At 37.2% G+C, this 23,324-nt stretch overlaps 1 protein-coding gene across 9 annotated transcripts in view; it reads left to right on the forward strand.

Annotated features, from left to right (window-relative positions):
* The first annotated feature begins 710 nt into the window (after positions 1-710).
* Positions 711-23,324, forward strand: part of LOC117973232 (electrogenic sodium bicarbonate cotransporter 1) — a 91,337-nt gene continuing 68,723 nt past the window's right edge. For 4 of the 9 annotated variants that reach the window (XM_058989879.1, XM_058989876.1, XM_058989880.1 and 1 more), the window contains exons 1-3: positions 712-1,201; positions 7,570-7,643; positions 12,502-12,678. In XM_058989879.1, coding sequence (XP_058845862.1) covers positions 1,182-1,201; positions 7,570-7,643; positions 12,502-12,678 — 271 coding nt within the window. In that variant the 5' untranslated portion in view covers positions 712-1,181. Of the gene's footprint in view, positions 1,202-5,096; positions 5,158-7,569; positions 7,644-12,501; positions 12,679-23,324 lie in introns of those variants that run through there. The other 5 variants (XM_058989885.1, XM_058989886.1, XM_058989869.1 and 2 more) reach the window with 4 other exon arrangements.

Below are 23,324 nucleotides of genomic sequence, written 5' to 3' on the forward strand. Positions count from 1 at the left end.
AAAGGAGGCCACACAAAATACTAAAGCAGGAGTACCAATACTTTTGTCATGAATGAAACGTTTAAATCAAATAAGTAAGTTTGTTTTTTTGATAACGATTATTTGTTAAATTACTAGAAATTGTGTAAAATAAGGTTTCACCAGGAGAGGTCGCAGTAAACGCACTCCATACATACTAATAACAATACCCTTTCTTGTTTTAAAATACATAATCCTAAAACTACATGTGGTAGCCTGTTTGGAATGATTAATTCAGATGTACAGTATATACTACTTTGATACTTCCGCGCGAGTCAAGTCTGTCATGGCACTGTTTACTGTTTGGGAAGCAAGCAAGTTGTCCTACCCTGATTTGGGATTATTATTATTATTATTATTATTATTATTATTATTATTATTATTATTATTAATAATAATAATTTTCGCATTAAATGTTGCTATTATAAGTAACTGGTTACTAAAATGTAAATAGCAAAAAACCCATTATAACCATAGAGCTACCCTTAACCAAATCAAATATAATTGTACTAGATACACCAGGTAATTACCGATTTATTTGTGGTGGTGTAAATAAGGGAGGACATGTTTTAATTTACATAGCTGTGGTGTAAATCTTTTTTTGGTTTTGTTTTGCCACTGCACCCTTCCATTCATAATTATCGGAACGACCAAATTTCAGAGTGTGGAGTCCTGAGCCGTAGTAACTCTTTGACCTCTTGTCTCTTCCTCCCACTTGTGGTCAATGACGTTGAAGGAGGGTTGGTGCTTCAAATATGGAAAAAAGACTCACGCTAACAGTAGCACAACCGCACAGACACTCCACTTCAGACACTATACATTCAGACAGACTGAAGGAAAACAAACAAATAAATACAAACAGTTCAAACTGAAATATCGTTAGGGCTTGCAAAGTGTCCTGGAAAATAACTCAAACTTGAAAGTACGCTACCGCCACAACAAGCTGTTGTGTGCATGGTAAACCTGTACCTTGCAGTTAAGCTGCGTCTTATCAGGGATCTTCACACTGGATCAATACCTAAACAAATAAAGGTAAGTACGCTTATCAGAGAAGACGCACGTCGTCGCCACTCTTTTTGAGCAGATACTCTGGACTGAGGCTTGAGATTCCTTTGGAGTTCTTCAAGAGGAAGAGGCGCCTGGGATAAAGACACTAAGGCAAAATGAGCGCCGATAAAAGCAAGTAAGTGATGAGACAAATCAATCGAAGTATAGTCTATCGTTGGATTTTGTACACGCTGAAGGAAGTTTATTGTGATACTGTTATAATATTTACTGCGCATGAGACTTTTAGAATAGTACTTCCCCGTTTGAGTTATAGTCGCCTCCAAAGTAACATTAGAGCCCGTAACAGATGTCGGAATAGAGCCGATTGCAAATGTATCATGTTTCAACACATTAGAAACAGTTAAAACGCGGTTGTGACTCTCATGTAGAGATGCCTGTTCTGTTTAACAACAAAGTAGCTTCTTTAAAAGAAAAAAAGTTGTTTGCTTGAAATGTACATATGGGAGAGGGGGAATATAGCAGTCGTCTAGAATAGCCCTCCGTTAATGAAGCGCCAATTAATTACTTATTTATTGAGAGAGAATAAACAATGCACATTACCCCGGCAGGACTGGATGTTGCCCGCACTGCACACGTGTATGGTATGATAGAGCCGAGTTTAATAACAGAACACTTTTGTAGCCATTTTAAAGGGGGAATTCATAAGCAGGCTCCTGTATGTTGCTTATCTGCTGCTGTAACAGAAGGAGTGCTGCTATTTCCGTGGGGATTTACCTTGCTCATGTACAGTAGTACATACTGTATTACAGATACACTACAGTATGTGTCATGCTTCCAAGCCTAATTACAAATCCAACTAACAGCGCACTCTGCAATACTAAAGCTTAGCTCAATGGGGATTGTATTTTTGCATTCTAACTTGTGCTAAATGCAAAATGTCTATTGCAAAATGTCTATATAATTCTTCTGTGGGATATTTAATTATACTATATATCTTGGTTTGCTGTTTATATATTCTGCAATGTAAACCTCTTAAACCTGAATTTATTTTGATGGTGATATTGAGGCTGGATGAATGCGCTGCTTTAGGAATGTATAACATTCATTCATGCTGACATTTTATGCCAGATTCTATTTTTTCATAGTGTATGTGTGCAGATCTTGTAAAGAAAATTGCAAAAAAATCTTCATTTTGAATTATGATATAATCCACTGCATGTGTTTCGTGCCAGTTGTGCCTGTTTTGAAACAAAGTAATTTGTTCAACATTTGATTGATTGTTTTGCATTCCCATTCTGGTAAGTTTTTAGATTTGTTCTTTGAAATTAGTTCAGAAATATAAACTAGGCACAATAATACATTTGTAAAACCTCTTCATTGCTAGCGTGATTCGGCTCATAGGTATTAGAGAGTCTCTGTGCCTTAACTATTTGATCTACTGCACTCAGAAAAGATACAGCTAGCAAAAAGGGATTGCCGTGATCATTTGCAAGCCAGTTTGACTCGGGGACCAAAGTGATGTGTATCTGGTGAAGGTATCTTCCCAACAATGACAGAAATCTAAGCTAACCCTGTAGAACCCTAATTTGAACAGTCTAATCGTACGCAAACATTTGCTGTCAGGGGTGCAAATCGTTTTGAAAATTGGTGCTAAACTGTTTTGAAAGTTTAGCACCAGAGAGCCTACTGGTACTAAATCAACAAATACTGTCCTAATCAAGCTCCACTCACAGCTTCTCACACGACACAAACCTTCTCTCCAGTGTATGGATGAGTGTGGGTGGGTCATATGAGTAGTCCAGACCCAATGAGAAACTATCATCATCTATGGTTGCTAAAGAATAAAACAATGAAACATGTCTACTGGTGCTATATGAGGTACCCTGGTGCTAGAATCTAGCGCCATAGTGCCAAATCTGCACCCCTAGCTATGGTGAGTTCAAAACACACTTGCAAAGTCAGTGAGTTAGTTAAGATAACTAAATAAGCCCAATCCACTTTTTAATAGCCATGGGCTACTGGGAATCTTGAGGAAATAAAGAAGAACCCTAGAACCCAGAGATAACCATGTCTCACACAAACATGTGTCGTAGTTGTAACCGTGGTCATGTTTCCTTCATTTTTATAGTTTTTCTTTTGGTTTTTAATAAACCCTGTGGAACGTCCTCATTTTTGAGACCCTAAAGTTGCATAACATGCAATGCAATACCTGCCATTAAAGTGACAAATAGTCTGGAATTGTGATGTTGAAATACTGTGCTTGGATATAATATAAACCCTGTTAGAACACTGGAACAGAAACATCAGCTAATTGGTGGTGTGCGATTGAGAGAGAGCAAAAGATACCATGGGAATGTATGGACCTTGAAAGCCTTGTAAACAAATTCTTAGAAAACTGATAACAATAATAGATTGGAATAAGGTTTAGTTTTATTTCCTTAATTATTTACACACACACACACACACCCCTCGCCCACACACAAGCATACCTTTTTAGGCTAATAAAATAATAAATTGTTGATTATGAACTCTGTGCTGCTATTTCTAAACCACCGTCTCAAAACATCAGCCTTGGCATTCAAATTGTGCTTATAACAGCAGTACGTGTAGGGCTGGGTGGTGCAGTGGCTTAACATACTTGTTTAGGCAAGGTCAACGATTGATTGGGCATATATGGTAGCCCTCCAAGGTGGCCTTGAGGCATATCATGGGACAGTAAGCTCACGTCTGCCATTGTGCGATCCCTTCAGTGGATAATTTACTACTCCGTGGTGCAAATACAGTACTTTTCATGATAACCTTCTAAGGATATTACAAAGCACTGTTTATCTAATACTATCAACAATTCTATACCAGAGTTAGTTCAGAGTCTTCATAAACAGATTTGCAAATGGAACTACTGTGCTATATTTTCATTTACCATTTAGCTATCTGCATAAAAAACTGTGATCTGAGTACTAATAACCGTAAATAATATGGTTGAAATATGATGTCAAGTCTGTGTACAACTTGACTTTTCCCAACAAAGAGGCCTTTAATGGAATATAGCTATAGAGGCACATGTGATTTGGCAATGGCATGGAAGTGTTGCATTCTACAATCTAAAAAACAAACTCGGTCCCAATATCGGGACAGTAATTAAAGGTGGATAACATGGATACAGGTAGCTGTTTTTACTACCAATGCAATTGGCAGCAGCTAATGACCATAGAAAGGCATTTTTCATTCAAATCTCACGTTTCAAATATGTTTTCTTGTATTATTTACACAACACCTTCTATACATTTAGTGGATGAATTAAATGCCACGGAAATGGAAGAACATTCTAGCATCATTATTGTACCCATGTCTGGATTGAAATCCTCATTGTTTTCTTTAAAGCAGGTTTTGTTTTTCTTTACCTCAAAACAATTGAAGTGTCCTTTTCCAAACTGCTGACTGGGTCTCGTTAGCCTGAGGAAGATTGTACAGGTTTCTCTACTTTTTCCATGATCAGTTAAAGTAGAACTGTTTTCTTGCTTTTTTGTGTTGAACATTAAAAAGAAAAACAATTACAAAATAACACAGAATCTTGACAATAAGGTTTCCTTCACAAAGGGAAGCGTATGTAAGTGTCTATTTTGGCTCCAGATTACATTATGGATATGATCCAGACTGTCAGTGATACAATTACACCACATAGTTTGCATGAAAACATGATAAAGCACAGGACAGTTGTGTTATGTTTTACACAAGGTATGTTGGCATGTGTGTTGTGCCTGTGGTCCATAATCAACATTTGTGTTTATTTTAAAAGTATGTTCCACATTACTGGGACCATTTAGTTTTCTTCTGATATTTAGCAGCCAGAAAGCTGTGAGAATGAATGTCATAGCAAAGAGCTTCCTGATGTACGCAGTGTGCAACTTTAATTTTCTAGTGCTAATGACAAGTCAAGGCGACTGGTAAATGCACGCTTTGTTGTATAGGCATGTGTGTGCTTCAGCAATTTCCAGAGTCCCGCCCAGCACTGCCCCCACCCACTGTTTCAAATTACCTTAGTCTCCTGCTGCAGCTTTAATAAGTTGTACCCCAAGGTAAAATGATGTCCTTTCTTGAAATGTTTAGAAGGTGAAAGCTTGCAGTTTTCAGGTAAGTGACAAATAACTGGCTGCTCTAGATATCCAGTGGAATTACTGAATAATAAAACAGGGTTTTCTGAAAGGATCTGTGTTTGCAGAGAAAATAAGAGGTCTGTTCAACTTGTTCCTGTGTATGTGTGGCACTGCTGTTTATTAGGGATTGTTAAGTATTTATAGAAAAACATAGTTTCAGGGACTGGATTATGTATAAATGGAATAACTTCAAGTCCATTCGTGCAGCTACTTTGGCTTGCATTGCTTTATTATCTTACCTGAAGAGTGAAGCTATTGTTTTTCTCTTATTGAAACATAAATACAGAGTGAATGACTTTTGCACTGAGAAATCTTCTCAGGATATTGCCAGTTTACATTTTGTTACTATAGATTATTTTCATTGTCACATAGAGCTGTGATAAAACATTTATGAATGAATGGATACTTAGTAACTGTCAGATACAGAATAAGACGGAACACAAGAGGTAAATTATAAATTCTGTAAATATTTAATAACTGGCGCCGATGGGGGTGAATGAACAAGTTTGTTTTCCATCACAACTTCAGAATAGCTTGTGTTTAAAGGAAGCTGTCCCAAAATATGTTATGCATTCCTTTCTTATTTTTTTAGAACTTGTGTTAACACTGTGTGCATGTGTAACGAGCTGTGTTGTGTGATACACTGCCTTGATGTGTGCATGTGTAACGAGCTGTGTTGTGTGATACACTGCCTTGTGGGCAGCAGTGTAGAGTAGTGGTTAGGGCTCTGGACTCTTGACCGGAGGGTCATGGGTTCAATCCCAGATGGGGACACTGCTGCTGTACCCTTGAGCAAGGTACTTTACCTAAATTGCTCCAGTAAAAACCCAACTGTATAAAAAAATAATGTAATTGTATGTAAAAATAATGTGATATATTGTAACAATTGTAAGTCACCCTGGCTAAGGGCGTCTGCTAATAAATAAATAATAATAATGAAGTGTAACAGTGAGATGAGGTTAAAAGCTAAAAAAATCGAATGCAGACAAGCCCAGCTCTTTCGCATTGTGGTTAAGATGCTAGCTAGCAGCGTGCAGAGTCACCAGTTCGTGTCCAGCCTCTGCCCTGTAACACATGTTTTAGATGTAAATCATGAACTGTAAAATATCCAAAATGTCTAAATCTTAAAATGCCACCCTGCTGAATTTATAAATGCTTGTATCCTGTGAAAAACCAGATAATACAGTCCCATATTGACACCTTATGTTGGTTTAATACTAAAAGGCTATATTCATTAATTCTTATTTAGTAAAATAACTCAATTTAAAGTGGATAAAATTCAACCCTTTCTTTTTTGCTGAAGCATGCTTCACTGGTGTGCCTCACACTTGCATACTCTACAAAGAGTGGGAGCTGCTCAGTTCCCATGTCTGTGCTCTCTTTGGTCTTTGAGAGACTGCCAAGAAAGGTAAAATATAGAGACAGTTCACAAATATGCCTAGTAATAGAAACTAGGCAGAGAGCACCAAATTCTGACTTTTAACAGGACCTATTCTGGAAATGAACTATAAACCCTGACAGGAGCGGCTGAACGACTGAACCAGTCCTCCATGGCAGTGCTAACTTTAAGTACTTTTTAGCTTTGCAGTATTTTGGAATGTGGCTTAATCAGGCTTCTATATGTAGAAGTATTTAAGTACTTTATTCATATAAAAGTTATATTGGGTGAATTATCCAGACATATTTTACGTTCAGTTTCCATTTGGAAATTATTTTAAAAAAAAACCCTACAACACATTTTCTGGGGAGACAGTGACTCAGAAACTGAGATTATTTTCAGCCCCCAAGACTCAACTATAAAGTCTGCTTACCCCATTCAACCAGTTGTCTGTTCCAAGCTTCTGTTCCCCGCACTCTTTAAGTATAGCTGGGCTAATCCCCAAACAGGTTTATATAGGGCAGCCATGTGATTGGGAAGCTTGTTGCTGAGTAGAGGAGCATGTGCAACTATGGTATTAGTCCAGCTTGGGGGTTGTGGTGTCTTCTGTGTGTGTTATTACACAGGCAGTGCACTAGAGTGGAGCTCTTGGATGATGTAGGATTTATACAGGGCCACGTTGACTGTCGCATCATGGCACATCAAACTCAATCAGCCTTTAACTAACAAGACAACCCCCTCCTCACCCTCTCTCGGATTACATTACTTATACCTGGCAGGAATTTGGTCCTTTCAAGGACAGGATTTCCAGTAATTTGAGGCCACTTTGGTGGCATTGTATAGAGTTTGTGCTTGAGAGAAATTACAAGGGACGTTTTATTAAAAAAAAAAAAAAAAAAAAAGAATAATGAACCGCAGTTTGCTAGTCAGCGATCCTAGAAAGGGGTTTGGCTCAGCCAGTTCATTACAGGAGAAGTGTGAGCAGTCTTTTTTTCTTTTCTACTACTATAGGATGGAGGATGAAGCTGTGTTGGACAGAGGGGCTTCCTTTCTAAAACATGTCTGCGATGAAGAGGAGGTAGAAGGTAAGAAAATAACATTAAATTCTTAAATACAGCTTAATCTGGGGCTTTAGCATTAGAAAATACACTTTTTTGTTCACTTCTTTACCATTTTCTTCCCCCTGTGTTTTTTTACTTTCCAGCTGTTGCTGCTCATGTTAAAATTGCACACAGACATCTAACTTTTAGATTGTTATTGTTCATTTTTTTTTAGTTACTTCTAGGGGCATAAAAGGGGTAAATATCCAATCATATGTTGATTTTCAAATAATTTTAAATTAATTTTACATTTCTAAAATAGATTAAAATGTATATTTACAAACATCCAAATTAAAGCTGTATTAAATATATTATCTGCTGTGCTTTAAAAACTGGTAAAATGTATGCTATCGGTTGTTAGACAAGCAGACGTTAGTATGTTGCTCTATATGGGGCGCTCACCCTTTATTTACTATATCTGGTTGTGGGCTATTTACACACTATTATATAGGTAGCATTTCCACACTGCCAATGATACTTTTCAATAAAAGTCTGGAATGTAAGTATAGTGTAATGTACCACCATGAACCCCACATGCCATAATAAATTGACTGTTGAAGAGTAAACTTGTGTGACAACGACTTGTCCTTAATCTTCCTCTACACAATTTACTACTGTATGGACAGACTATGCTCTTTGCTATCTGTATGTTTCTATAATACACATAATACATTGATTACAGTATATTGGACAAACAAAAAGCCTAAGCTGTGCTTACTTGTGACGGTAAACGCATTCAGTTTACAATTGGACCCAGCATCTTTCTCATCTTCCTGAAATTGTAGTCCGTACTAATCCTTCCTGCTGCTTGTCTAATACCTGCTGTTTCCTGCATGGGGCAAAATCCTTTGGCTGATTTCCTACAGTGCCAAATGCACCCTTCAGCTTTCACTGTGGGGCTCTGCTTTGAAATACTTCAAACAAAGGTTACAGCACACTCCTTGATGTGTTCATTTCTTTTTAATTTTTTATTTTAATTTTAATATCATCTTGGACCTTCTCAGTGTTTAAAATATATCCCACTAAAAACAAATATATTACGAGAAAACTGCAATAAAAGTAGATTTTATTAGAAAATTGAACCAATCAGCTTGCCTTTGCAAATGTTGGCTGGTAATGATTCCAATAAATATCAGAATCCCCAGAAACGAAAGTCTGGGAATTCCTCTGAATGGCTTTTCAAAATGGGAGTCACTCCAGACAGCCTGAGACACCACCCATAAGAAAGATTTAGGAGGGCTGAGTAACCTGGCATTGTAGAATATTCAGAGTTTAAGATGCAAAGAGCTGTAGTTATTCTGCAGACTTGAAGCCAGCAATAAAAAGGTTAGGATGTGGGTAATGGCATTTCCTAGACCAAAACAATAAATGGTGGCACCCGTCCATATGAAACTGCAGGTCTTTCTGTAATGTTTAGAGCAACAGTAGTATATTTATAAGATCAAATATGATTATGTGAACAAATAAATAAAATAATGTCTCTGTAAAATAAGCAACAGGTTCTTTTAGAAAGATAAATGTCTGGCTTATTTTCTATACTATTCTAGGTTAAAGAAAGACATGCTTCTTTCCTGTTAGTAACCAACCTTCTGTAAGCCTCGCAGTCAGTGAACTGCTTTGACTTCCTCAAAGTACAAACCGAGAACTTTCTTTAACAGCTGCTGTAAAGCTCAACTCCGGTCTCCAGTAGGTCTTTACAGAGTCCACAGATGCGTGCAACATATTGTGAACAGTCCTGCTAATGTTGCTCAAATGACAGAAACCTTCAACACTAGACAAGATACACATGTTTCTACTGGAACAGTGTGCCAGGGGTTATGCCTTGTGGATTTCGGCACCAGGTCACTCAAATTCTTTGGCCAATCCATGTACATGCAATAACACTTGGCTACAGTTCCCTTTAAGACCCATGATGATAGTCCTAGAATCTTGTTAGTGTCTCCACCTGCAAGGTTAAAGTCGCCAAGAAACTTTATACTTGCCCTGAAGATAACACATTAAAATATTACACATTAAAAAATATATAAATGAAAAACAAACATTCAGGTTTCCCTATCATTGTATTACCGATAGTCATTAGACATCTTCAGGAAAAGGTTACCAACAGTGGAGCTATGGTAATAAACTGTGTAGCGATGACCAATATCAGATAACTAGGTCTATAAATGTCATATTTAAAGTGCCCTCTTTCTTTTGCATGGGAGGTACTCCATTGATTGTTTTCGATAATATTTTTAGCATGTCCCACAGGTCATGTGGCAGTGTGTCGTCTCCTGCGTTGATCAGAATTATTCCGCACTCTCCGTTACTGGGGAAACTGGATGCAAACACCACCAGGGATTAAATGAGCATAACGTGATTGCCTGCAGACACTGCCAGAGATAAACATTTTGAATAGAGCAATTTTAAAAACACAGTACACAGAAGCATTTTATTTAATACTTCATTGCAACACGCTTGCTGTTTTAAAAGCACTTTTTCTGCCTTTCAGTTGCTGTAGTATTCACTGCATATGCATTTTACACTCATGTTCCTTGCCCCCTGGGTCAAGGTTCAAAGGTGCTGCAGTAAAACAGTTTTGTGAAACAGAGAAAACTGAAAAAGAAAAAAAAAAAATACAGGGCTGGCTCAAAGTTGCTTGAGGTTTATCCATGCATGCTGTCGCTTATCTAGCCAGTGTATAAATTACAGCGTTATGATTAATAAACAGAGGCCTCAAACATACAGGTAATGGCTGCTCAGTGTTCATTAACTATGTGATTTATTTATTGCACTCTATAAACTTCCACTCCACTTACATGCTTGCTCGCTCAGCTACAAGTCTTATTGGCTGACCTACATAGCTACACGTAAATGTTACGTGCATACACAACCAAACAATTTACAGATACACGCAGATCTGTGCAAATCTTTGTAATATGTATTAATTGGTATAAAAAACGTCTTTTGATCCTTTAATTTTGAGTGTGAGAAAGCAAATGAGAGGAACAGGAAATAAAAGCAGATCGAACTTGCATCAAAAACACAAGCCAAGTTAACAGAAACAATTGGGGCAACCTGACTCCCCACCGCTTTTACAGTTGTGCCTATTGGCTTGGTGCTGGCCAAGGTTGCCCCAATTGTTTCTTGAAACTTGGCTTGTGTTTTTGATATCTCCACTTTAAATGGCTAGGCACTTTTGATAACTTGGCGTTTTTTTCACATGTTTTTGTTTCAGATAAGAATTACATCAAAGCTATTGTTTTCATTCTGTTCTGTTACTCCCATTTAAAAAAAATAAAAATCTACTATAAAAGATTTTTTGCAAAATTTGTATTGGCTGGTGTCGACAACTGAATTATTAGTTTATTACACAATACTATGAGAATTACATCACTCCTTATGTAGGCCTAAGTGCCACTAATGAAAGCCTATTTGACGGAAATAAGTCTAGTTTAAGTAGTTAAATAATACAAAAGGGGAAAGTGTTAGAAACTGATTACATTTACGTTTAGCTTTTGCTCCCAGCAAAGCACACAGTTCAAAAGTTTTTAACTACCGAGTTCATTAAGCTTTGACAGCAGTTCAAATCAACCTCCTGCAGAAAAAACGGTAGGGTTAAAAGATGGTGTACACTTGTAGAGGTGGCAGAGAACAGATTATTTTAAAGTTATTTCCTGTCAGAACTTAGCAGTTTCCTGTATACATTGCATTAGGGAAGTGGTTGGCATTTATTTACATCCTTACTTTGTGGCAAATTACTGAAATCCCCTCCCAGTAGTCCGAAAGGAAACAATTGACACCCAATTCCTGACTTCACCGTCTTGTTTTACATTGCCCCTCCTAGAGTAAACATAGAGGGTTCTCAAGAGAATAACTGACGTCAGTCAATGCCGAACTGTAAACTCTGTGTTACTTTCTCAAGTATAAAACGTGAAACACCTGCCATAGCACTATCAATAGGTTGTAACCAGGATGGCATTTATTCAACAAGGTGTTCACGTTGGTGTTAATGGATACAGGACCATTCCTCATATATCATCAGTTACTACCTTGCGTTTCTTCAGGGAAGTAGGGGTGTAGAAACCTGCAGTAAAATCTGTTCTCCAATATGGTCAATATAGTTGTCACTTTTTAGACTGCTTCGTGCTGCTTCAGACATTTGTGCAATCTTAGATATTGAAGCACCTACCTAGCAAGCAACTTCTGTCTACATTCAGTATCAATGTATTATTACACCAGGTTAGCATTGTAATGCAATTATTCTACAGTATACTTATTTCCTTTGACATGGATGAAAGCCACACGATTAAAGCTTCTGACTGCCACAGGGCTGCTAAATTGTATTATTAAGAGCCAGTGCAAGCTATTCTGTAACCATTGCTTTCTATTCTTTTAGACATAATTTGAGCCTCCATTCTGTGTGATATGTTTTGTGTATGTGAATCCTGTTCTCCAGGTTGGTTCATATGTATCTATATAGATTTAAAATGCTGGGAAATGCAACACATTAGAGAAATCCAATAACTAATTAAAAGCAATACCATCTTAATTTTTTTCCGCACCAGCTCTGCAAGTTAGCTCATTGTTGCTGAATCGTTACAAACCCATGCCCAATATACCCAAAATAGATGCATCACATATACACAATGTAAGCACTTTGTAAGAAGAGCTGAGAGAAATTCCGAAAAGACTTTTTGTGTCCCACAGAAGTACAGTATTTTAAAATGAATCTAACAAAGGATGCCTAGTCACTAACTGATGCCAACTTGTATCTTTGTTTTTTTTCATACAGGTGTGAATACAGTAATAAGACTGTTCAGCTAGAATGGTTCATTCTAATCTGTCCACACCTTTTCTGCAGGACACCACACCATCTACATTGGTGTGCATGTGCCCAAAAGCTACAGGAGACGAAGACGCCACAGGAGGAGAGTGGGACACAAGGATAGAGGAGAGAGAGAGAAAGTGACGGAAAATGCCTCTGACAAGTCGGATGTGGAAAATGATGAGACCAGCAATAGCATCCTCAGACCACTCAGTAAGTACTGCAAAATATGTGTCGCTCCCAATAAAGCCTGGAACCTTTTATGACTGAACAGGGGGAGACACGTTTCTTTTTTTTTCACTCATTGAAAAGGGCCCTTGGCTATCCGTGCTGGGCAGCCTTCCACTAAAGGGGTTGCTGACTCCACTCAGTCAAAACAGATAGCTGTGTCTTTTCTGCTGGTTGATGAGAGTATTTAGACAGATATGAATGAAACTCAAAGTGCAAATAATAACCATACAAATGGTTCTGGATGTCTTGATGCTTGGCATTGTGCATGGTTATTAGCCAATGGCTGTGGGCGGGTTTGTTGCTGAGCAAGTTTGAGGCTGCTTTTATTGAGTCATGGCATTTTATGTAACTGAGAAATTAAAATTTCAGTATTGCATGTCCTGCTATATGAGAAAGGGAGGTTACGACTATAGAGAAAGATTAATGTAAGGCCCCAATTTTATGTGTCAGTTTTTTCTATTGGTCTTCTTCAGTACTGATTTTGAATTAATAGAAATTGGAAACAAGTTGTTTGTTTTGTATAAAAGAAAGCAGCCAACACACCTTTTGTGTAAAGTACACCTCTTGTGTATTAACATGTCAAATATATGACAGGATATAGACTACAATAACCCAAGTATACTGCAAACCTCAAATATAAGGTATAGAATGGATCTCAATATTTGTAAAAGGGTGCGTGTTATATTGCAACACAACCTGAGTTCCTAAAGGACCATCCCAGACTATCATGGTCAAGAGAGAGTTAAATAAGATTTGATCTGAAAAAATATAAATTGTTGTGTGTGTGTGTGTGTGTGTGTACGGGAGAGTGAAGGAGGGCCAATAACAGGGAGATTCTTTGGATGAGCAAATGCTATTTCAATAGATTTTGACATGTCAATGTTAAAACAAACTTCTTTTTAGCACTTGGTTTATATTAAATGGTTTCAACATGTTTTCATTTTTTTTTTTTTTGCATAAGCTATAAGGTACTACATTTGGAAAGGGGTGTAGAAATAAGATGGAATAAGAGAACGATAGTCAGCATAATGTTGTAAATCTATCAAATCTAGGGCAGCAGTGTGGAGTAGTGGTTAGGGCTCTGGACTCTTGACCGGAGGGTCGTGGGTTCAATCCCCGGTGGGGACACTGCTGTTGTACCCTTGAGCAAGGTACTTTACCTAGATTGCTCCAGTAAAAAAAAAAAAAAAAAAACCAACTGTATAAATGGGTAATTGTATGTAAAAATAATGTGATATCTTGTAACAATTGTAAGTCGCCCTGGATAAGGGCGTCTGCTAAGAAATTAATAATAATAATAACTCTGTCTTTTTAAAATGAAAAACTGAAACTCGGTGTTAAGATAATATAAATCTACAGATTTCCAAATCTTGTAGTTTTCTAACTTTAAAACTTCATAAAACCACTAACTGCAAACAAAACTGTCTGTAATCTTACTGTATCTTAAAAGTCTTTGACTTCACTGCATAATGTCAAAAGCTATGACATTTGACAGGTACATGAATTGTATTTATCTGCTGTGTTATAATCATTTTATAAACAGCATTCAATTATGTAACATTGCCTTAATATGTTGTGATAACCGCAGAACTACAAAAGAAACATCTTCTGTAAGAAACCTCTTCGATTACTGAAACAATCTTGATGCTGAACACCAGTAATGAATCATGGCATACATACAATTGGGCATCTGGGACATTGGCTTTATGTTCTGCTTTATTAAAATGCATCTTAATCTGTAGTTTCACAGTTGATCTATAGACATTTACTGTATCTGTTAGATCTGCTGCAAATCTATATGGATCTTATCTTGGGGAGAGGATGAGGCTTCAGACAAGTCACAGGACTTTCTTTAGTCAGATAATATCTAGCCACTATGCATTAAATACTGATAGCAAGTTTGCTATTTATCTGATTTAATTTTTTTTTCCCACAGCATTTTTAAACCAGTGATTTAATCTTGCTTTTTGGATTCATGTACAGCAGGGGTCTCCAACCCTGGTCCTGGAGAGCTACTGTGGCTGCTGGTTTTTGTTTCAACCAATCTCTGTTACTTCATTGAACCAATTAGTCAAGATTAACAGGTGTTCCAGATCTTTAGCCACTGATGATGTAAAGGCACCTATAAAACCTGCTGGATAGGGGCTCTCCAGGACCAGGGTTGGAGACCACTGTACAGCATATTGGCAGACTTCTAAAATTTCGCATACCCATGGATCTCTCTTGGTCCATCAACATTTGAGAGAGGACAGAGCAAACTTACCATCGCCCTTAATGAGTTTTGATACACTCCCAATGAAGGTGTCATTTCTAACAAGTAAATGACTCTTCCCATTCAGAGCATACATGGCCTTGGGCTTTGCTTCCTGGCTTTACCTAATTAAGCATCCCTGGAGGAGGCTGCAGGAGGGCTCTTGGAGGGCCACATGCTCACCACTGGTTTAAATTCTTAATATTCGACCTTCCCTGGTGTTATCTTGTTCTACAGACAGGAATGCTTTAAAGAGATTTGCAAGCACAGAGCGATGATTATTAGCCTTGGTGCATTAAGGTCTTTGTTTGAATTCCTGTATATAAATAATGTCTGTATTTATTTATTTAACTCTCCAGGATAAAACCCTTGAGATGCATCATATCATTTACTAAGGGGACAGCAGTCGCACACACTGGCTTCTGATTGCCTACATTTACATTTAGGAACCTGGTCCAACAAGTAGGCCGTCATGTTTTATTCATCATTTCCGGGAGAGTAAACAATGCAGCATCAGAAATATGCCTACACATTCTTCTTGAAGATTTTGAACTCCTTTCATAGAACTCGCTACTTAAACTCTCAAGTGTCTTGTTAATATCGTAAGTGCTTTTCTATGTACAAACTGTACTTTGCTTTATTACTTCAGTATAATGTAATACCACAGGCTGTTCGTAGATGCAATATGTTGAATATCAATTTTATTAGATGCAAACAAGTGATGAGAGTTTTAAAGTGAAACTTTGCTCCTTTATAAATTAAGCCATCATCAACACATACCTCTCGTTTTGTCTGTTCTGCTTCATTAGTATTACAGATGCCCCCTTTTTTTTAGTTAAAAAATTATAAGGAATCCAAACATGTCACTATCTGACTACTACAAGTAAACACAAAACAAAATAAGCAAATAACGGTTCTCCCTGCTTCCCTCAGTTTCAGCATTGCTGATTGTAAATGAGAGCATTTTGTCTTGTACACTCACTGGCAGAAGCACAGCTAACAATTCACTGTTGTCAGTTTCTATGGGAATGCAAGTGGGGAAATCAGCTGTTCTTTCAGTTCTGAAGGTGGAAGGCGTTCACTACACGGGCTGTTTGTCTCCCGCAGACACGGGGCAACCTCCTTAATTTAAAAGATAACCCACGTTAATCCTTTCTAGAACTGTTAGCGTCTCCAGCCAGAGGTTAGAATTAGCTAAGCTACCCTAATTCTTAAAATAAATCTGCTTTGTGTCTCAATATGTACTTGTTTCTAATGAGAGGTTTGATGAAGCTGTTTGTTTTTTCAGTTACTTTTTATTATGTATTCCATTCATTTTGTATTAGTGGTATACATAAAGAAACAAAATGTTTTTTTAATAAATTCTAATAAATTAGCAACATACCATATTATGTAGCTACAGATTGTTAAGGTCCAGTTTTACACAGGATGTTTGTTGTATTAAATAATTGTTGAATACCAGCAATCCGGGTTTGCCAAAACAATGGAAAGTTAAAAATATCTCTGTGTAAAAACAAAACAGAACACTACATCCCTAAAGGAAAATAATCATAATTAGAATCATTATTTTCACACTTTTTTGATGCAATGGATTGTAGTAGTACTGATTTTTAGGGATTATTATTATTATGAGTATTTTGCAGCTGATGAGTAAGTCTGTAAGGCTTTTTAAGAGATGTGAAAATGTTAATGAAAAACAATAATAAAGGGCTGTTTGATGATACTGTCTATTTCCATGGTTTCCTTCTCCATTTTCTTTCTTGGCTCTTTTATTCCTGATCTGGCAGACCTATTAGAGATCCAGCAATAAACCGGTCAATTTAAGCGACGACACAAGGCCCGGCTTTTATATGTGCTGTGGGGTTATTCTGCCAAAAGAATGGCATTCTGGAGAACTTGCACACTTCAAGGCTGGCCCTCGGCCTGCTAGAAAAAGAGCTTCGAAACACATAAGAGTCAGACTTTAACATTTAAGTGAACAGTCACCCCCAGCCCGGATGCTATAGACCACCCTCATCTAATGAATAACAATGTGCAATATGAAGTGCTCATAAGTCAGCTACTTACTGTCACACCTGTACACCCCTCAACACCCCTTCACAAACAAGCTCCTGGCCAAACCAATTACTGTAGCTCTTCAGGCCACACTCAGCCTGAAGCCCTCTAGTGGACTTCCCTGCATTGCAGTAGTTTAACTCATATTCACCACAACCTGGCTGTCTTATTCTGATGTAAAACATTTACAAAAATATTTTTGGTCCTGGTGAAACATTTTGTAATGGGAAAGGAGTTACTGTAAAGCATAGTGTGTGTGTGTGTGTTTCATGAATACATTTAATGTACACTATACTATATATACTTTTACTGTACCATGTTCTATAATCCCTGGTAATTATTATTATTATTATTATTATTATTATTATTTATTTCTTAGCAGACGCCCTTATCCAGGGCAACTTACAGTCGTAAACAAAAATACATTTCAAGAATAACAGTACAAGTATTAATACGATTAAGAGCAAGATAAAATACAAAATACAGATAATACTACTCCTGCTACAAAAAATAATATACCTGCCATTTTAACTATGCTATCTGTGGCCTGCTTTCTTGAAACCCATTCAATCTTGGTAATCTATAACAAATACTCAATCAGCAGGATGTAAATATCTTGAATGAGAGGTGGGGTATGGGTGGGAGAAGCTCCATTAATACTTTCTTTCTTTGAATGTTATTTTATGTTCAGTGTAAATCCCAGTCAAAACAGGTTTTAGAGTAAATAGATTGAGGCAATATTCAATTTTGCAACCGGTTATTCAAACATACATCAAACATACATGGAAAAAGACTCCCATATTTCATCAATCATTACATCACAGCCCTCGACTCACATGGTAACAGACTGCGGTGAAGGTGCATGTTCAGGATTAGATATTAATTGGCCTACGCTGCATGTGGATAGGTCATGGACTTCTCATTATCGTTCCCATTGCTGTGATTATGGTCCTTGCGATTAAACCAGCAGGACACAGAGGATCAGAGATTTCTTTATAAAATATTTATTGCCACCAACCTTGAAGCTCCTTTTCCATTGAACAGAATAACAAGACCACATTTTACATTGTTAATTTTTCTTGTCTTAAGTCATCTTTTACTGAATTAAAACTTTTTTGTAACAGTTCATATAATCTATTTGCTCAATATTAAATACAATTGAATACAGTTTCCTATTTTTTAAAGAAGATTTTATATCATTGGAGCAATTGTGTGTATGTCTAGAAAGAAAGCAGGTTTTAAAAAATGTTGAAGCTATTTACAGAAAGGATGTACGCTTTCTGGGCTGTGTATGGCTGAGTATAGTAAAGCTCCTTCTAGTGGAGGCTACATTTTACAGATGAAACTGATTTTAGAGTATGCATGCAAGTGAAATCGTTTCACTTTTAAACTTTTCTTTGATGCTTGGGTGGTAGTTCTATTTTAAATCTGCCACATTCATAGTGGTAGGGCAGTGTACTGACACTGCATTGTAGGTGGAGCAGGGCTGAGGCCCTGCACACGTAAATAGTGTATTTCCTTTTTGGGGTTTTGTAAAAAGTGTTTGTTAAATATGTCAGGGCTGGGGTTAGAATCCCATCCCTTCTAAAACATATGTGGAATGTTACGACTCATTTAAAATAGAATAAATGATTAAAATGTATGTAAGATAGGCAAGGACAAATCAAGTAGTTCCTGGAAGTGATTAATGAAACTAAGTTTGCTATTATTTTAATATGTGTTTCACCTTCTTGTTAGTACATACCAACACCTGTTATAATTTCCTCCTTGTATAAGAACATAAGAAAGTTTACAAACGAAAGGAGGCCATTCGGCCCATCTTGCTCGTTTGGTTGTTAGTAGCTTATTGATCCCAGAATCTCATCAAGCAGCTTCTTGAAGGATCCCAGGGTGTCAGCTTCAACAACATTACTGGGGAGTTGTTGATGTTCCTTGTACAGTATGTACACAAGGACATTCTCAAATCTGTGGCATTCTAGAAGTATTTTATCTGCAGTCCATGACAGCGTCATGGAGGTTATAACTTTCACACTTGTTTTCATTATGAAACACTTTCTCCTAATGTTCCGAATTGGATGGACAGGGGGTTATTTGTACACACGTTGTATCAATGAAAAGTGAGCAGTCACCCCCAGCCTGGATGCTATGGGCTACCCTCCTCTTGAAACTCTGTTTATGAAGCACAATGTCAATGAGGAGGAATGGGCTCATTTTAAAAGAATGATTATGGATCACCAAGTTGTTGAGAAATTCCTCTCGTTACAGTTATCGGTATATACAAGAAGGCAAACTGGTCCAAGAGTTTTTTCTGTACAACATTAGATATATAGAATTAGAAGTAAATGCAGTTCATTTGGACAGGTGAAAGTGTATGTAGGGTGTTAAGTCATATCTCTTGGATTTAATATTCTGTGTTGGAATATCCCGGCATGCATGAATTGCTAAAGAGGATTTTAGTCTTGCAAAAGAATAAAAAATACCATGTAATCCTTTTCAAGTCATCAAAGTCAAGTCATTAAAACATTAGGAGATTTCGATATTAAGAAGTGATAGAAAAATGTGCTGAAACTATGAGACCACTAATGCAGCTAATAATGACAGCAGAGCTACGCTGCTTTTGGCAGCTAATGCTCTTTTAGTTTCCCATGTGTTTAACGCTACAGACAAAGTGTTCTTTGTACGGGCATGATTCTTGGCTGCAGTACACATCCCTTTCAATTTCACTTGAACTGTGCCATTTTCATTTATATCTTTCCTTTTCCTGCAATTTCTCTCTGTTACTTGCCCACATTGCACCCCTTTCTCCCTAGCAACTGCAAGAGTTGGGGATCAGATGGTTTCTTGATACCACAGTCGAAGGAATGTACTAGGCAGTGTTTCAATACTACATTGTGGCACTGGATCCTGGCCTCGAGTTGTGCTCCAAATACTACAGAAAACCAAAATAAATAGGTCTTGTGTTGCAACATGGCGCAATGCTGTTTATCCCTGCAGCATTCTCTATACTTGTTGTTTCCCATGGGCATTCTATTTTGTGTGCTCTTACATAAGAGTAGCCTTTCAACAGTACATTGAAAAGTAGACCAATAGTTTGAAATGTGTTTGACTTATCATTCAGATGGTTAGTAGCAAATGTGTGAATAACATCTATCAGATTTCATATTTAAACTACTTTTTTTTGCACTTGACGGGTGACCTAAATTAAAAAACTTGTACTCCAAAAAATGGCAGATTGAGTCTTTGTCGACCGGGGTACAATTGAAATGTATCAAAGTTTAAACAAAGCTATTGTTTGGTACCTTTGCATGTTTGAAATGTACCCTGGTTTCAAGCCTTGTTTCGTGCTGCGAGTTGTTTACGACATTCCTTTGTTACGACATTTGTCAGACCTACATAAGGTAGCAACAAGAGTGCCATAGCGAGAGAGAACATGTAAGCGAGATCAGATGGTTGAAATACTTTTAGATGATTTATTATTCAATGTGGGTGATTAATGATGAGGCGAGACCTGGTGATGATCTCCTTCCTTTCTCACCATATGGGCTGCCTGATATGTCTGAATTCTCACAAGATAATCAAGCACTAGTTTGAGGCACACTCGTTTGATTGGTGGAGGCCATGCTGAGAGCTGTAATGCCGTGTCTGACCTGACCCAGGGTACATTTCGATAGATCAAGTCAGTTACGATCAGTTCGTTTTTTTTATCCACTCTTACAGCTGTTTTTCATGTCCCGTTGGTTTTCGGTAAAACCAAAATTAAAGTTTAAAACAGAAAAAACAAACTGGATTTGTGCAGCCAAGGTAACGGAACATACCATAATTACACATGTTTTGTTTTTTAAACTATGATAAATAAGTTAAATTCAGTGTAATTGCATCACTCATACCAATGTATTATACAACTGTCGAAAGCCCCCTAAAAAACATACACAAAGTTCTCATTTAGTATGATTATTATTATTATTATTTGTTTATTTAGCAGGCGCCTTTATCCAAGGCGACTTACAGAGACTAGGGTGTGTGAACTATGCATCAGCTGCAGAGTCACTTTCAGTTACGTCTCACCCAAAAGATGGAGCACAAGGAGGTTAAGTGACTTGCTCAGGGTCACACAATGAGTCAGTGGCTGAGGTGGGATTTGAACCGGGGACCCCCTTTTCTTTAACCAATGGACCACACAGCCTCCTCGATGGTTTATTATAACCTGTTGCTATAATACATATGACTATCGCAAGGCCCTTACACTTGAATTCAATCAGTATGCTGATTTAAAGTAATCAGACCAAAAAAAAAACACTTCCAGATACGTCTGCAGTTTCCCTTCGCTTGTTTTGCAGCTTCACACTGGTTCGGGACCTCAAATAACATTTTATTTCCTTTCAATACGATTGCATTAGCCTTTTTAGTCAGTTTAGCATAATTATTTATTTTTTTATTAGGTCTACACAATGTAATTTAACAGATTGACGCAACAACTTTTTAAATTCCATATCAGCTTTTCACTTCTTGGGATGCATTTGTTTTTAGCAAAAGGTTTAGTTTTGCTGTGTTACCTTTTTGACAATGTGGGTAATAATCCTTACACTATCAGTGCACTAGAGCGGACATTTCGAAAAGAGCTTTGAAACACTTTAAAGTTGTCAGTGTAAAAAGCTGTCAGGATGTTAACAATGAAAAGAAAAATAACATTGTACGTTATTTAAACAGCTGGAGCAGCACGTGGGGCCCTGCAACGTTATATTCTTTGGAACCACACTACTTACTCTTTAAGTTAATATAAGTGGGTGGCTCTGTTTCTATTTTCCAAGACCCTGCTTTGAACTTCAGTTCATGCACATGATGGTATTTTCCTGGTATGACTTTTGCACTGTCATTAAAGTTTATTATTAAATCATGTGTTCAAGTAATAAGTAATAAACCTCGACCACAAAAATGCTAAGAGAATCCTTTTCTGGGCCACTTGGCATATTCCTTGTGGCTTCTTATACACTCATTAGAAGATCATTAGGATTTAGTACAACTAAGCACTCACATACAAGTTATATTTTTGTGGAATTGAAGAAATCACATCTAATAATCCTTTTTAATTCCAATATAATCCTCTCTAATGATCAAAGTCTTTGATACTACAGTATTAAGTATGCCTAATAAAGCCAGTCTGTTTCAAATATATTTAACATGCAACAAGCATAGTGGTGCAGCATTTACCAAACAACAAAGTGTTTCATACCTCACCATTCAGCATAATTAAACTATTCTGGACACACTTTGCATCTTCAAAACCCATCCATCTCAGTAAATGAAATAAGGCTACAATAGAATTGTTTTTAGTATTCAGAAAGCGACTGACCATTGGTTCTGAAAAAGAAACAAAGAGGTATTTAAACACATGAGCTATAGAAATGTGAATTGTATTGCATTGTATATGTCGGGAGTATATTTCATGTTCTGCTAAGACAGGAGCAGACTTCATAAAAGCTTGCTTGGACATGCTTTTGGGGGAAAAAATCATTATAAAATACTGTATCCACAAATGATTGAAATGTTCTGAGACAGAGTGAACCATCCTTCAGGAATGCAGTTGTTGGTTGCATGGTGTTTAGCTGTATCTATGAATAGCTGTCTATATGCCACGCATTGTGCAACATCTGGTTTATAATATGATATGAACAGCTTTGCATTGTTTAATGTCAAGATCATAAATATTAAATCTTTCAAGTTTTACATGACATGTTTTTAAAATAAAACAAAAAATAATTTAGGGACTGTGACGGGGCACCCCCGCCCTTGGGTGTATTTTTGGTTTATTTTGTATAGTCTGGGTTATGTATCATGGGGGAGTTAATGTATATTGGTATGTGAGCATGGGGATGTGGGTTTGTGTGTGTGTGTGGAATAGTGGTGACAGGGAGGCAGTTAAAATCTCCCTGTAAAAATACGTGGGAATGTGGCTGGAGCTGTGAATTGAATAAATGATTAAATGATTAATTAAGGCTCCAGCCACAGGTGTATAAATAAGGTGATCACAGGTGAGAAAGGGGTTAGTGTGTTCGGAGGTGTAACGAGGGTCAGGAGGTAAAGCAAAGGAAAGCTTAAAAAAATCATAACAATTGCTGTGTGCTGGTTTAACACCAGCACCATACTTGTTTTTTCCGTGTCTGTTTGTTTTGTTTGTCTGTTTTGGCCACTGTGCCGTTTTGTTTTGGAGTTCAGTGTTTGTTCCTGTTTTGTGTAAACCCTTTATTTTTGATTAATAAAGAAACAAACACATTTGCGTCTCACACCACAGTACTGGCCTTTGTTGTTGGTTATTTCTTCCGGG

The sequence above is a fragment of the Acipenser ruthenus genome, chromosome 2 (genome assembly GCF_902713425.1).
Source record: "Acipenser ruthenus chromosome 2, fAciRut3.2 maternal haplotype, whole genome shotgun sequence".
NCBI lineage: Eukaryota > Metazoa > Chordata > Actinopteri > Acipenseriformes > Acipenseridae > Acipenser > Acipenser ruthenus.